The sequence below is a fragment of the Phoxinus phoxinus genome (genome assembly GCF_949152265.1).
Source record: "Phoxinus phoxinus genome assembly, chromosome: 21".
In the NCBI taxonomy this organism is placed as follows: Eukaryota; Metazoa; Chordata; class Actinopteri; order Cypriniformes; family Leuciscidae; genus Phoxinus; species Phoxinus phoxinus.
In genome coordinates, this window is record NC_136896.1 from 13,497,033 (window position 1) to 13,513,693 (window position 16,661).

General features: G+C 39.3%; 1 protein-coding gene across 1 annotated transcript; it reads left to right on the plus strand.

The window, feature by feature from the left end:
* The first annotated feature begins 1,723 nt into the window (after nt 1-1,723).
* Nucleotides 1,724-16,632, plus strand: rhoq (ras homolog family member Q). Its single transcript, XM_079595885.1, has 5 exons — nt 1,724-2,251; nt 2,836-2,894; nt 12,507-12,671; nt 16,148-16,243; nt 16,405-16,632. The coding sequence occupies exons 1-5, from the start codon at nt 2,110-2,112 to the stop codon at nt 16,558-16,560; spliced, it is 618 nt and encodes a 205-aa protein (XP_079452011.1). The 5' UTR covers nt 1,724-2,109; the 3' UTR covers nt 16,561-16,632.
* The last annotated feature ends 29 nt before the right edge of the window (nt 16,633-16,661 follow it).

Here is a 16,661-nt window from a genome sequence, read left to right on the forward strand (position 1 = left end):
CCCCTGGGGGGTTCCCTGCCTGGACCCCAGTTTGAAAACCCCTGTGAGAACATGTCATCCGCATTGAAGTACTTGAATTATCCACAAGAGGGAGATATAATACAATTTTTATGTCACACTGTCTCTCGCTCTTATTGCTGTCAGAGTTGTGCATGATATCTAGTGGAGGATCTCCAAAACCTCCTGATTAAAAAAAAAAAAAAAATCTGTTACATTTTTTTTTTCTCTGCACAAATTAAATGCTAGATAATTTCAAAACTATTTTAAGAAACACAAAAGCAAAACCTGCAGCCTTAATACACACTCGAAATCTGACAGATGTTCCTCTTCTGACTTCTCCTCAGGAACAGGTGTTGTGAACTCTGTAATCACTGGTCAGAATCATGTGAATATAATTTTAAACTTTTTTAAGACTTTTCTTTTTAACATGTAAACCTTTTTAATGCTGAAAAAAAAAACTCAGTGTAGCCTATAGCTACCTTTAAAGGATTGACACAGTGACCCAGTCAGTTAAAATATAATCATGATAAACCTACAAAGCTTTGTATTAGTCCAGTAAGAAGCAGTGGGCTACCACCACATTCTAGTGGTTCAGAAAGATGTCTGTATGAAAACCCATTCAGGCATTACAGCAACATCTGGAAATGTACAGCTAGAACACAATTGTTGTGACATGAATCCGTAAACTCTTAGTTTTAAATGATTGTGCAACAAATGGCTTAACACAATGGGAGTAACCGAAAAAATCTCGGTCGGTAATAATAGCTAAAATGTGTGCTTTTCTGATAGCCAATTTTTTTTTCTCTTCATTTGTCCACAATAAATTTTCAACACACACACACAAAAAAAATGTAATGTAACTAAGTAATCTAAAAATACAATTATTCTGACAAGAGAATCTGCACAGACACAGTGATGTCAAAGCGAATGGGCGCGTCTGCACCACACCGTTTTATTGGTGCGCGCCCACACAAATCCACACACACAGAGCACAGAGACGCACACACTCACTCACAAGGTATGAGGTAATTGTTTGGTCACGTGACTCCTGCAGTAGCTGTCAAAAGTGATACAGCAGCGCATCCTTGACCAGCCTGCCCGCTTCCAGCTGATTGGACTGCGATCAGGTGTTAGGGATCATCTAGAAAGTGCAGAAACGAAAAATATGACTTGTGATAGCAACAACTTATAAACTTATAAATAAGAATACCAACTGCTAGCGTATAAAACCCCGTTCTGCCAAGTGAAAGCAAATTATAGTCAAGTCCATGTTTCATCAAAGATTATAAATGGCTGTCAGTAGGCCTATATAAGTCCAGTGCATAGCAGCAAACATATGTTATTAAAGTAAAAACTAATTATTTAATGTTTAGCCTAAATCACAATAATTGAACCTTTAAATCGTTTTGATCATGAGTGATACAACTGAGACAGCATTAACAAAGTGAATCCCAACAAATACTTTATTAGGCTACTGCAAGTGTATTATTTGAGCCAGCCTATGTTTGGAAAATAGCAATAAATCATTATTTTCTAAGGTGTTTTCTGGAGTAGCCTACTTTTTATATTCCTGAACTTTCTGCCCTTTTAATGGGGAATTAGTCTCAGTCAGACTCTCTCAGATCCAGAAGATGCGGACTGGTATTTGTTTAATCATGTCTGGTTGATTCTGACATAGGCTAATAACCCATTTTTATAGTTGATCCCTTGATCCAGAGTTATTACCCCGCCTATGTCTCAAGTCAATCCGCGTTGGGCTCAAGAGTCAGAGGAGGTGATACTGGGGTTGGAAAGTAGGGAAAGTGGGACAGCGGAGAGGGCGTATAGTGTTGTGCACGCGCTTTTCAGGTTGGTGTCTTTGTAACGCGAAGTTTATCGCTTGCTTCCATCTCGCTGGAGCGGCACGCGCTCGGCGTGTGCCAGTATTTAAAGGGGGAACACCTCAGTCAATGCCAAATTTGTGAAGCGGGGTGAGGAAATGGCATTTCAGCTGTTTTTGCAGACCAAGCGCGGCGCTGCTGCTGGCGGTGACGCCTAAAGGGAGCTCCAATAAAGCGGGATATATCTCTAGCAGATGAAGATGGTGAATTCAAGCGTTTTATTATCGTCATGGCAAACGGAACCGGCAGCATCATGTTGAAATGCGTGGTTGTCGGCGACGGCGCCGTTGGAAAAACTTGTCTGCTGATGAGCTATGCCAACGACGCCTTTCCAGAGGAATATGTGCCCACTGTTTTTGATCATTATGCAGGTAAATATACCAGCGTGTCACTGCGACATAATGAACATTAATCAATATTTCAGTGTGTATTTGATGTAAAATGTATTTAACGTTTATTTAGTGGTATTTACAAGACCTCGAAGTCACTTGCATTGTGTTGCGCTTGTGTTTAGATAATGGAAACCACCTGTGGGCTGAGGATGCAACTGGTGCACATCTGCATCCTTATGGCACGATTCATAACGTTTCCCTTGATCAGAAATAAATAAAAAACAATTGACTTTCTTCTTCATTTGATTAGAAGTAAATACAAACAAATTGAGTGCGTCTTTCACTTGATGAGAAATTAATAAAATAAATGTGCATCCCTCTTTTACTTGAACAGAAATAAATCAAACCAAACTGAGTATCTCTTTCACTCGATCATAAATAAAACAAATTTGCATCCCTCTTTCACCTGATAAGAAATTAACTTCAATTTGCATTTTTCTTTAACTTGTTCAAAGATCAACAGAGAAAATAAAGAAACAGCCTTTTTCTTTAATTAAAAAGAAAGATATTTTAAATGATCCTGTATCATATTTAAAATAATAATTTGTGATTTTTGTTTTCAGTGAGTGTGAACGTTGGGGGAAAACAGTACCTGCTGGGGCTGTATGACACTGCAGGTCAGGTAGGGTTAAACCATTCTTCTCTCTTTGGCCTGAGGCTTTTTCATTAGCAATAGTAACTCGATCAATACAGGCGAAGTACACGGTGGCCTGTTCAAATCCATTCAGAGTCTTTTTGGCATCATATGCATGCATCTGATTTAAAGGGATCATTCCTCCAGAAATATATTCTGTCATCATTTACTCACTTTCATGTCGTTCCAAACCCGTATCACTTAATTTCTTTTATGGAACAAAAAAAGATGATGTCAGTCAGCCTGGCAGTCTCAGTCGTATTCGTTATAATGGAAACAGATGGAATTCTGTCTACGTCTCGTTTTGTGCTCCACAGAAGAAAGTCATATGGTTTTGGAACAAGATGAGTGGTGAGGGTTAGATTACAGCATTTTCCTTTTTGAGTGAACTGTCCCTTTCATCACCAAGCCTCTGCCAAACTCAACAGGTGAACACACACTGGTGACTCTCAGAGGAAAGATCAACATGTGAAGCAGTGGGAATGCAACGGCAATCTGAAATCTTTACTTCCTCTGTTTTTGTGTCTTAACCAAGATGTTGAAAGTGATCATGAAAGAAGATCTCAACTTGCCATATGGCCTTTGACAATTATTCTCCAAGGTGGTCTAGTCTAAAGAAATAAGTATCCGGAGTTTTAGCAGTATAAATGGGAATTTTAAAACCTGTATCCTGAAAGGCAAAGGCTTTGCCTAAATCTCGTACTCTCTTTGTTGGTACTTCTCTTGAATAACCAATTACTTCACAAAACGTATTTATAGTGTGAATGTGTGTCCGGACGCATTACATTTATCATGTTGTCTTTGTCATGACAGTTCAGTTGCATCGCTTCACTTCCATTCACAAAGCCTCTTAGCCACATGGGATAGTAAAGATTCCAATGGGATGCACACTTCAGAATCTCACTGGAAGTAGTCGGCCACACGGATACTTTTTTGCTACTAGCCTATTTTACGAATAATTCTTACACACTAGAGTAAAACTCTTTTCCCATCCTGTTTTTTTTTTTTGCCACTACAGTAATAGGGAAGTATGCTTATTTGAATGCAGCCTATGCCCATATAATTTAACTTTTAAGTATGCGTGTCGTGTGTCAGGCTGTCTAATTGAAGTTGTTTCCACAACAGTGCACCGTGTCGGTATGCATGAATCTACTAAGCACATAGCTGTAAATGTAGATTGAACTCTAAGATGCCTTCTCGCCCAGGGCCAATAATTCAGAAACAGGCTTGAACTGTTAAAAGCTGAATATCTCATAGTCTTTGATCTCTGATGAATGATTTATTTACTATGGATTCCATGTCTTGTGAAACTTTCTTTGCCATTCTACAATTAAATAAGCATCAGACAATTTCGTTTGAACAGTTGAAGATGGCTGATTTAAATTAACATTCCACGAGGTTGCAATAAAGACATCAGAGTGTTTTTGCCATGTAGTGTTAGTATAGTTTAATTCATCTAGAAAACTAAATCCTCATTTTTTTTTTCATGCTGTTTTAATGTTGATCATGAAACAGACAAAATGATGGCCAGGACTTCAGCAATTACCAAATCCATGAGATAAAATCCACTTCGTTTGAAGCTCTTAGTTCTTAAACTGTGGAGTAGTGCATCTGATTCAGTTTCCATTGAGCGTCATCCTTTAAAAAGACAAAAAATGTGAGTGGTGGGCCAGATGTGTAAAAGTGTCACTGAGGGCCAAGTGGTGGGATTTAGTTTTGAAGCAGTTCAAACACAGAAAATCCTTCCCACATGCAGCTTCTCTTCACAGCTGGCACCAGTTAGTGCCGTACAGAAACCATGACCGATCACTTGATCAAGAGGATTCATTTAGCTGAAGAACAGGAAAGAGGGTTAAATTTAAAGCTGATGTTCAGGACAGACTTAAAGAAGCAGTTCAACCTAAAATCATTTAATCACTCATGACTTTTGAAATGTTTGCTGAACGCAAAAGAAAATGTTAATGGTGCCACAGCCAAGCTGATTTTTTCCATACAACGAAACCGAATGGTAACCATCACTGTCAAGCAGGATTTTGAGCTAATAGCTTTAATTTCAGTTTGACTCACACAAACCTATCATGGCTTTGTAGAGCATGAGTCATATGGACTACTTTTATGATTATTTATGGTGCTCTGAAACTTTCCCAAATTCCATTTTAATGGTTTAATTAAATTTTAATACTCAATCCATGTCAAATCAATTGAATTCATAAAACTTTTAATCAACAGTTTAATCATTGATTAAATGTACAGCCCTACTTTTGATTTATTCATCCAAAAGTTGTGTGACCATTCTGTGTTTTACTGTAAGTTAAACTTTTATGAGTGGATTCTGTGACTCATTTTATGTTTTCTGCATATCAGAAATGATGGGGCCCTATATCTTCTCTGCACATGTCCAGGATTGAACACACACACACACACACACACTCTCGATGCATGAAGAAAGATCAAAACCTTCACTGCTCACATCCACATTACATTCCACTAAAATGCCATGTACTATTTGGAGCCAGTATTTATATTACTGTTTATGAAACTATATCAGAAAAAAATAGTGTGTGTGTCTTTTAGTTGCCAAACATTTTAGTTCTTTGAACCTGAAATGTTTGAAAGTAATAAAATGCCTGCTGCAGAGCAGTGTTTAAAAGATCTAATTGGCTGTTTATACTTTTAAGGGCAGTTTACACTGCACCAACAGACAGTAAAAGACACTTCATCGGGTTTTGTCAGATAAGTGTGCGTTACGCCTATTGCCTTTGGTCGGCTCTTATTTTTGCTGATAATTTTTTTTTAATCGCCATTTGTCGGGTCTTGGAATGTCTGAGAAGTGACGTGCTGTAATCTGGTGACTGACGACGCAGTGTGAATTGGCTTTTAGACATCTCAAATCTATAATTAGTTTTTCGTTTAGTTATTGTGCACTTGACTACACTATTCCAATTTATATATTCCTAAACATTCTGTTCTGCATCGACTAGATAAAAGACCTCATCAGGATTCCCTGTGTATGACAAAGGGTAACTTGCCCTTCTCAGACGTGTGTAAATGAGTGTGTGCTCCATGTATTTTAAACCTCACTGGGAGGAGTGAAAGGAGAGTTTTCTGGCACACTTTGCAGTGAATAAATGGTAGCAATATTGGAAGAATAGGCAGATGTTCATTCTGTTTGAGCTGTTAAAAATAGTTTCAAGCCTGTGATTGCTAAGCAAGAGGGCGTCCTTTAGCTCATAAGCAGATACATGTCAGTTGGATGTCTTCACGGACTCTCCGTCTGATTGGTCCTGACATGCTAATGGCCTCAGGAGGAGTCAGAGAACTGGATAGTGTCAGTTAAGGGGCTAACTCTTAGATGTTGACATCTGTCTCACAGCTCGGTCTCAACCATCTAATCCAGACCTTTCGTCCTCTACTCTGTCCTTCACCTTTTTCTTTATTCACTCGGGTGATGTTTTAACAGGGCTTTGAGTTGACAGGTTCTTGATAAGCCTCAGAGAGGGAACTGGGGCCCCAGATGTGAAGCACAGCTGCAGTCTGCATTGCTTTTTCAATCCCACCCGGTGTATGTGACTGCCTTTTTCCCTTTCTGGGGCTCGGTCTACCTCATGACCAGCCAGATAACTAGAAGGGATTTTACACCATAACATTTTTCATATTTTTGAGGTTCTCGCATAATGTTCCTTTTATCTGCAACTGCTTTGAATTCTTACTATTCTATTTCTGGGATGAAAGAAGGACATTGAGTTTGAGCAACAAACAAACATATTATGTCTTTTATTAGTGGAGACAGGACTGCAAAAGCACACAAATTGCAGACTGAATGAAATTGACTTGTGATAATTACTTTTATGTTGAGACTGATACTCCTGTAGGCAAGCACCAAAGTCTTTAACTTGATGCAAGCCATAACTGGAAGCCAGTGCAGAGAGAGAAACGGGTGTGGCGTGTGTTTATTGTATAGGTATGTTTAGTTAACGATACACTATGTATAGGTATGTTTTTAGAATTTTGCAGAAATGTAGGTAGATGCATGTTTTACCATCTAAGCCTTGGTTGGAATCAGAAAAATAGTAAATCAGAACAGTGTAAAAGCTAAAGCAGTAGTGTAATTGCAGGAAAGAGAAAAGGATCATTGTAATCACAGAAGTGACCATTTCTTGAAGATTTGAATGGTCTCAGAAGATAAGGTAAAAGGTACAGAGAGAGAGAGTGAAGGTTCTTGTTATTGAGTGTGTGCATCATTGTGATGGATGGCACCATCAGGTATGTCTTACTCACTGACCTCAAAGGAAAGTGGTAAGTAGGAGGATGCAGTCCCAGAGTCAGTCATCAATGAACGGTCAGAGCCTTGAATTTTATGTTTGCAGTTACAGGGAGCCAATGTAGTGAGACCAAGCATTCTGGATCGTAGCTGCAGACTGATGCCAATAAGGTCACTGATATTTTGTCTATCTACAGACCACATTTGCTCCCACCTCAGATGTTATTGTTGGGTGTGTTTTTGTTTGTTTGTTTTTTTACTTGCTGGTTGTCCCAGGTGCAGAAAACCACATCTAAAGCATCTGCCCAGAGTCTGCTTTAACTCTTGGAGGAAGTGTGAAAGGAAAGACCTGACTGAGCTTCATCTGGGCTGAGTAATCCGCCTGTGTGTGTTTATTCGCTGTACCGCACAGCTAGCTTCAATTAATCTGAGTAAACACAGCCATGAATTATTCTCTTTGGAATGGATAACGGCAGAGGAGCCTCTTTCTTTTTTTCTTTCATTCTTCATCTCCTTCCCTTTCCCAAGTCGCCTTCTTTCTGAATATTAAACGTTCTGTGGAAAATCACCCAACCATTACATTCCCACTTTTATTCTTCAACTTGCATAAGTGGGCCTTGTGGGTAATTTTAGCTTGCTGATTTTTCATTCTCTTTCTCTCTCTGATTCCTGTTGTCTTATGTAAGGAATGAGGTGCTAACAGCAAAGAGACTATCAACTGCAGATTGACCCACTTATTTCACCACATCAAATCCATACAGATAAACATAACACACATTCACATACTTATTATACAGAAGATTGACAGACAAAGATGGACCTCAGAATTTATGGTCGCTCACTCACACATGTACATTGAGGTTAAATCTGATTAAATTAGGAGTACAGGAAAACATGCATACATGCAGTAAATGGAGAGCAGAGGGGCTCTTGAGATAAATGTTTCATAGGAACAGCAGTGTAAAAACACTTTCCCCCTCTCTCTGTACCTTATTGGTCTCTCACTCACTCTCTCAACTCATCTCTGTGACTGTGGGAATCTTACAGCAACACTGTACAGTCAGGCAGATTGAAATCTAATCTGAATGTCAAGGGCTGAGGGAAGAGAAAAGGGCAAGGCAATTGCAATCTGAGTGATGGATGGATGGATGGATGGATGGATGGATGGATGCTTGCTTTGTTAGCCCAATGTTGTAAATTGTGCTGCAATAAAACCAAACACAATCAACACTGTATGGTTGGAACACAGAACAGTATAGCATATATTACTATAGATGCCGACTGATGCTGATATAAAACATATGTTATACAATATAGTAGTAATATACTAGAGGCTTGAATGGATGTCCCTGATTTTGCAACCCTAACTCCCAACACACAAATGTATTTTAAACTGAGTGTGTGTGTCTTAGGTAGAATGAAGGCATATACATAATTCCGATCTCTGTAGGAAGTAAAGGACAGTGACTGGAAGGGGTGTAACTGTACTTAGAAGTCACGATTCGGTACATACCTTGGTTTTGGGGTCAAGGTTCGATACGAGTTTGGTACAACAGGAAAAAACAACAAATTCCCAAATGCTAGGTTTCTTTTCATTTATTTAGAACAGACAGTAGTGCAAATTACAGTTTGTTCCAACTAGCTGCATTCAGTCCCTTGTAAGGTGGTACAGGTCAGCCTCCTTTAGACTAGAGTATTAAGCAATAAGCAGTAAACAGAATGCACTCTTGCATAGGTCATATTTTTTTGTAGCGCTGATAAAAAACAAAAGGTATTTTTGATCACAATCAGCTACAAAACTGAAAAGCATCTCTTGTGTTATAATAGTACAAAATATAAAACTTGTGCTGTGACAATGGTGGATGTACAAAGTTCAATATTACGCTTTTTCAAGAAATATGAGCATGAAGGGGAAAAAATGGCCTACTTCACCTTTCCACGTGGAGACCGTGAGTGAAGGGGCACAATGCCAAATGATTTTGTCTCATTATAACAACTTAAAATACTATGTAATTTATGGTCATACAAGTAAGACTTCATTTGAAACTGCAAAGGGTCTATTTTTATTTGTGTACGTTCACTATTATAACAAAACATTGTGCTTTTGTAAAACAAAGAAAAAACAAACAGGATGCCGCTTTCTGCCGTTCCGGTTTCCTTTCCATGAAGTTAGTGGATTGCGTCACAAAAATTAATCGAAACTCAGCTTATAGGCTACTAGCAAGCTCTTGCGTGCCATCTGAACTTTTGTTTTGTGTTGGTGCGTAGATCGTCTCTTCTTCTTCACCTCTTTTTCCGGGTGTGACGGTTAACAAACAGCGTTGCATTACCGTACACGCCCCCTTGTGGATTGGAGTGTGTATCGTCTGTGACCGACTGTATTCGTCGTCTGACTGTATGCACCGAACCATGACGTCCGTACCGTGACGGTTCGAGACGAATACGTCACGTTACAACTGCTAGTGACTAGGCATCTCAGTACAGATAACAAACAGCTGATAGTCCTCCTCCATCCCATATCAGATATGCTTTTGTAAGAAGCAAAGAATAGAAAAGGGACAGAAGCAGTTGTCTTATACAGTACTATGTGTGGAGGAGAAGCTGTGCACAATTGACTGTATTGTCACTGTGCTCATACTCCAGGAGAAACGTGTGCATTCTGAGCCTGTCTGTTGTCAGTGGTATCAGCTTGAGGGAGAGCTTTATGGTAATGACGGCAGCAGAGAAGGGTGTTTCCAGGTTCACTGCATTAGGCTGCTGTCTCGCTTTTTTTCAATCCATTTCCCTCAGCTCCCAAAAGAGCATTGCACTCACGTACACACAGGTATACGCGCACACACATACAGTTTCCCTAGAAATGTCACATATTTCATTATTAACAAGCTCTGGGTCATAAGCCGTCACAGGGCGTTTACAAGGGAATGAAGCACTAATATAAAAACATATTTAATCAACTGGTTTTCACAGGCAACAATCAAAATGTATTTTAGCTTCATTACAACTGACTAAAAATTATTAGTCAAACCTGAGCCATTGAAAAAGACAGTTGTGACACTCCCATATACATCTATTGGAATATGAGAATGCGGAAGAGACGCGTCTTGGGGACGCGTGTCTTTTTTTTTTGTCTGTCATCAAAGCACATCTGCTGCTTAGTTGATGAAATTACTGCATTTTTTATTTTTTTTTGCGTGTGTGGACGTTTTAATGGTCCTGGTGTACACCCAACACAGCACATTTTTGAGTTTCTCTCTCTTATCTGACACCCATCTGGGGTCTTGTAGTCTTTACTAACAAGCAGATGATTTGAATCAGGTGTGTTTGATGTTTGCAGAGATCTAATGTCATAAGTATTTCAATGCCAGTATACCCTGTGCAATAAACTAACAAAGTTTCATCTTTCATTACTACTCCCAGTTCTCCCCAGCAGCAACAGGCATTATAATTGTCAAAATAATGAATTTCAAGCCATGTTTTGGACAGGAGGTAGTAGTTTGATCCAGTGTTGTCTTCAACCAGATTGAGCCTTTTGAACAAACAAATTACAATTCTTTTTGGTGCTGCTAGTGGCTTGGAAATTATACATTTCACCTTTAAGTTAGTAGCATCTCTATATTTCATTAGCGACTCCCAACATGGATATAAACTTGTGTTAAATGTGTGTTCTCTGGTGGTAGCAGGAGACGTGGGAGGATGATGTGTTGGCTTATTCTACATTCAGTTTTGGCAAAGGCCAGCTGTAAATAATACCATCCCTCCCACCCTGCCCCCTGTAGAATGTTTGAACAGGCCAAAGGATGGGCACCGAGTATATTTATAACGCATGTTGGCCCACAGGGGCAACACACACTGACACAACAGTCTCACTTACAACACAGATGCACCTGCTCAACTTTGTTTTGTCAGGTTATGTTGCAACAAATCCTGATTTGTCATGTGGAAGGGACAGGACGATCTCCCCACAGCGGTAGCAAACCGTTTCGGCTGTAATTCTAAAGGTTATATATCGCAGGTTCATATCTCAGCCACAGAACAGCACATTTGGCCTTGAAACATTGACAGTTGCAAGTAAAAACAGAAGGTTTATATCGCTCGCCAATCTTCTTGATGGATGAGCGACTGTCTGGCTGTGTTGTGTGTACGGAGTGCGTTTTTGACATAGCTTTCCCCCAGTGTCCTACATCCTACATCCTACGCTAAAGCTGAGATTAAATTTACCATTGCTCAGTGAAATTTTGTGGGCAAAATCCAGTAATTCTAATAGGAATCCATGCGATATGGTGTTTGACGTGCAGGGCTAAAATTAAACCCCACACAGATTTCGTTTGTGTTTGTTGGTGCCACGAATTTGCCACATTGACCAACAGAAAGCTGAAAGTGACTTCTGTGTGAGCTGTGCTTTTATACATCTCTACACTATTAACAATAGACAGTGAACGCCCTCAAAATGTCACTAAAATGTCTCTAATATGACCCCACATAAAGGCTTATGCAACCCTGAACTCCAAGTTACAGAAACTCGCAGAAGTACTTTCCCTCGCAATCTTAAGTCGGCAGTTGTTAGTAACGTCCCTCGCGGTTCAGATGCAGAAGGTGCTCCTAGATGAGATGCGTCATGGTAAATTAAACTCCGAAGCCACATTTCTAAAGTTTCATTTCTGGAAGCTCAAGACCGTTCCTGAGTGGTGCCGGTTGCAAATGAAATGTTTGTACTGCGACGCATGGCCAGAGGCACATGCTGTTACAGTTTAGACACACTCTCGTTAGAAAGAATAACCATGGATGATTGCATACCAACACACACACACTGCGTGTGGAGACACACAAACACACATTGGAAAAAACAAGCTCCCAAAAATATCAGTCACATGTCCCCTGTAAATCCAGGCTTATCTGTTGTAGTGTCTGGGGTTTCTGGTTTCCAGAGGACATGTCGATGTCTCTGGGCTGTTTAAAAGAACGAATGAGGAGATAGAGGAAATGCTATTGAGTGAAATATGGATTTATGGGTCACGAGTCATAATCTAAATCATATTAATCTCTGCTCGATCATTAGGGTCAGCGGGTAATTTCTGGTTGCTGCTTAAGTGATTGCTGATAATGTTTCCAATGTAGAGAATTTGTGGACTCTGATTCAATACAGTGGAGGATGCTATTAGTTAAGATTTGTGGAGAAGGAAATTACACTGTATTCAAAGTGAATCCATATTAGGGTATTTTACTAAAGTAAATGTTTCTGAACTTTTGATGCTTTAAAAAAAAAAAAAAAAAACATTGTTGACTGATGAACAGTAGAAGGCTCTGTGCTTGTTTTTACCCAGTGTCCTCTGGTCTGACAGGAGGACTATGATCGCCTGCGACCTCTGTCCTACCCCATGACAGATGTCTTCCTCATTTGCTTCTCCGTGGTGAATCCGGCCAGCTTCCAGAACGTAAGAGAGGAGTGGGTCCCTGAGCTGCAGGAGTACGCGCCGAACGTCCCTTACCTGCTCATCGGGACTCAGGTTTACACACTTTGCTACACAAATGGCACAATATTATTCAGTATACTGCCTTCTTTTTGTAATTGTATGTAAAGGGGTGCACAAATTTGTAACAAAAACATTTGGAAAACTAGTATGCTACAGTGTTGCTATATTGGTGTCCAGTTATCATCTTGACCCAAGTTTAAATCCCGTCTGACAAGCGCGTGTCCCAATAACGCATCCCGCAATGAATACACATCCGTTCAGTAGGTGAAGAGTAGGCGGTCTTTAGTGGCTGTTCAATCACACTCCAAAAGCAATCCGGTTGAATGTGCTTTCAACTACCTCTGCAAGTGGTCGAAAGTGGACAAGCTCAAAACATTTTATACCCCGTTTCCACCTGTATTTAGCGTCGTCCACTTGTGATCCGATCGACGAAAAAACGCATCTTCATACCAGATGGAAACAGGGCCTTATGTAAAGCGATATACTATATAGCAAGTCTCAAGTGCCTGATTTATTTATTTTTTTTGGTCGCAAATGTAATTATATTATCTATATAACTCTCTATATATAAATTTGGATGTCAAACTTTATCTGCATACATATAGTGTACTCGCTTACTATAGCAGGGCGATATATACTATATAGCATATCTAAACTGATTAATTGCTTGAATCATTGCAAAATGTAAACTATATTATCGCCCCATTCTAATCTGCTAAATACAAAGGCCATCATGATAAACATTACCATCATGATTTTCTGTATTGTGAAAAGCGCTATATAAATCATTTTGACTTGACTTGGTATGGTATTATAGGATGCAGTGATAATTAAAATTCTATCTGATACCAATAAGCCTTCTTATTGGAGTTCTTTATTCTAAAGTATTTTGTCTAAATAAATGTATAATACTCCACTAAAAACAAAAAATAATCATTTTAAATGCTACAAGTGAATTTCAGCATCACAAAACTATAATGTACAGTATAATGAATATGAAGATTACATTTAACAATGCTATTCGATTATTTGTGTTTTCAAAGATTCACTTTAGGTGAGTGTTAAAATGGATGGTAAAAGGTAATCTAAACAAGCATGCACAATTAAATATTCATTATCTATATGTTATATTGTGCATCTCTAGTATACTATTCCAAAGATAGCACAAACACATTCATTGTCTGGCTTTGGTCATTTTGTGTTGACTGTCAGAATTACTGATGCTACAGATATTTATGATCTGTGAGAATGCATTGTGGTTGTAACTGATGTGCGGTTATATTTGTGATAATATGGATTGAAGATAATGAATTGTGTGCTATCGTAAAAGGTTCGGTCATCAAGTGTTCATGACATATGGTCGATGAAATTGTTCAAACGGCTTATTATGATTGTGTTGGTAATTACTATATACCATGTATGTGTGTTGAGAGTGAGGGTTTGTCATCAGCCCTAGTCCTGTCAGGTCATGTTTATCGCCGTGTGTTCCGTTCCCGTCTTAATCAGACCACAGAAGTGAGATGAATACAGAATACAGCGCAATCGATACGAAAGGGGGCCAGAGAGAGTCATGGGAACAAGGACCCTGAACTAGAGCTACATGAGTAATTGAAATAAATCTGAAATCGCAATCTAATTTACTGAGCTGTGTCAAATCACAAAGGCTGTGATTTGATTAAATAAATGTATGCGCTGCATGTTTCAGAGTGACATGGGCAGCTCATTATGCAACACGCACCAACAGTCTTCTCATTATAAAGGGAAGCTTTAAGCGTTTTCTGACAAAATAAAGTTGAATGTTTGAAAATGAAGAAATTAAGACTGCAGTCATTTTACAGTTGTAATTTAAAATTCAATTATTCTGCTTAAATACTCTATTTTTTTATTTGTGAAATGTTGAGTCATATTTCTTAATATATATATATATACTTGTATACATTTTTTATATATATATTTTTGGTTCAGCTACTACTAATGATAATAATTATTATTATTATAATTATCTAGCCATATTGATCCAAAAAATGTATATTAGATTTTTTTCCAACCCAGGGTGTCCGCGGGGTTTTAAAAAGTATTAAAAAGTGATAAATCGAAATTGTCAAATTTAAGGCCATTAAAAGTGTTAAATGTGGTCTCAGAGGTATTATTTTTTCCAAATTAGGTATTATTTTTTCAGACTATCAGGTGTCCTATTATTCTGATTGAAATTCCATCTGCGTTCGCGTTAGTTCGTTTAAATATGTGCTTTAGCATATCTGGGCACATAATCAAAGATCTTTCGTCTCCGTCTCAACTTATGTTTGATGCTGACGTCATATTCAGTGGTCGTTCGGCATCATCTCAGAACACTGCGCGCTCAACAGAAGTGGCTAGCTTACGTTTTATTTTAGACTTGCTTCAAGGCATATCTTCAACGACTGGACAACGTCGTCTTCATGGGCAAATGCAAGTTTTCTGATAGCTGGGTGAACGAACCAGCGTTTAAGGACTGGCTCAGGCCTGTAGTAGGGAATAACAGGCAGGCTTATTGTTCGGTGTGTAAAAAAAACATCAATGTCAACTGGATGGGAGCTAACGCACTTCGGTCGCATATGCAATCCACTAAACATAAAAATGGAATGCGTGCTCGGAGAGAGCAGTTAATTCTACCAATCTCAGCTGTCTGTGCGGCTGCACCTCCACCACCATCGCCGCGAATTAGTGCCACTGTAGGCCTACTGGCCAACGCTACGGCTCCAGCTACGTCTGACCTCCGGGTCGCCATGGGCGCCACACCAACACTGCGCGCGGAGGCTCTGTGGTGTCTGAACACTGCAGTTAAACACCACTCATTGAACTCCAATGAAGGAATTTCGGAGCTGTTTAAAGAAATGTTTTTTTTATTTTTATTTACTAAGTGAAATAAATATGTGCAATATGTTGTCAACATCAGTCTCTAAATCTATGCTTTTTTGTATGTTATATATGTCAAAATCTGTGTAAATGATAGAAAGGTTGCTGATTAACACTTGCAATTCAGTTTCGTGATGGTTTTAAAAAAAATTCTGAAGGTAGTAAAAAAGGTATTAAAAAGTATTAAATTTAACTTACTTCTGCTGATAGCCAACCCATGAACATTGACATACTTAAAGGAAACCTTTAAATTTGTGATCCATGTGTCTAATTGGAAGATGTGAAGGAAGTACAACGCTGTGTAGTGGTTTTGCTAATACCTCAGTGGATGTATGGAGAGTTGTGGAGAGTAGCTGGCAAAAACTCAAACTTAGATGAAGTGGAATTTTAATTAGAAACAGGGAGGGCGGAGACCCTCCTACACAACTCCGGTGGTAATTTTTAGGTGAAAGGGGAAGTCTGTAGACGCATGCCACCATCTGGTCTTGGGTTAAATTTCCTGGAGCCTTCTGCTCTAAAAACAATCTCATTTACCGTCCTTGTACAGTTAACCCCTCACGTTGAGCCTACTTAACTGTTACTTTCTCTCTCTCCGTCTACTTTTTTGGCTGTAGATTGACCTACGGGATGACCCCAAAACTATTGCCAAGCTGAACGATGTGAAGGAGAAGCCCATTGTGACAGAACAGGGCCAGAAGCTAGCAAAGGAGGTGAGAGGGGGAAAGGATACTTCCTATTTCTCAAGTTTAAAATAAAACGGAAACTTTGTATCGAGAGAAAATTCCGACATGGGTCAAAGGGAAAGTGAAAAGAACAGCACATTCTAAATTGAACGTCTAAAATGATGTCTTAATTTTCTATGCATTTCCAGATTGGTGCCTGCTGTTATGTTGAATGCTCAGCACTGACACAGAAAGGTCTGAAAACTGTGTTTGACGAGGCCATTATAGCCATTCTGGCTCCTAAGAAAGGCGCGCTCAAGCGAAGACTGGGCCCACGCTGCATCAACTGCTGCCTCATCACATGATACACCAGCTCAGAGGCGTCCAGGTGAAAGAACGCAAGGACTGATGGTGACCAATTGACAACCATCCAGATTACAATCTGACTTCTGAACCGAGAACCAAT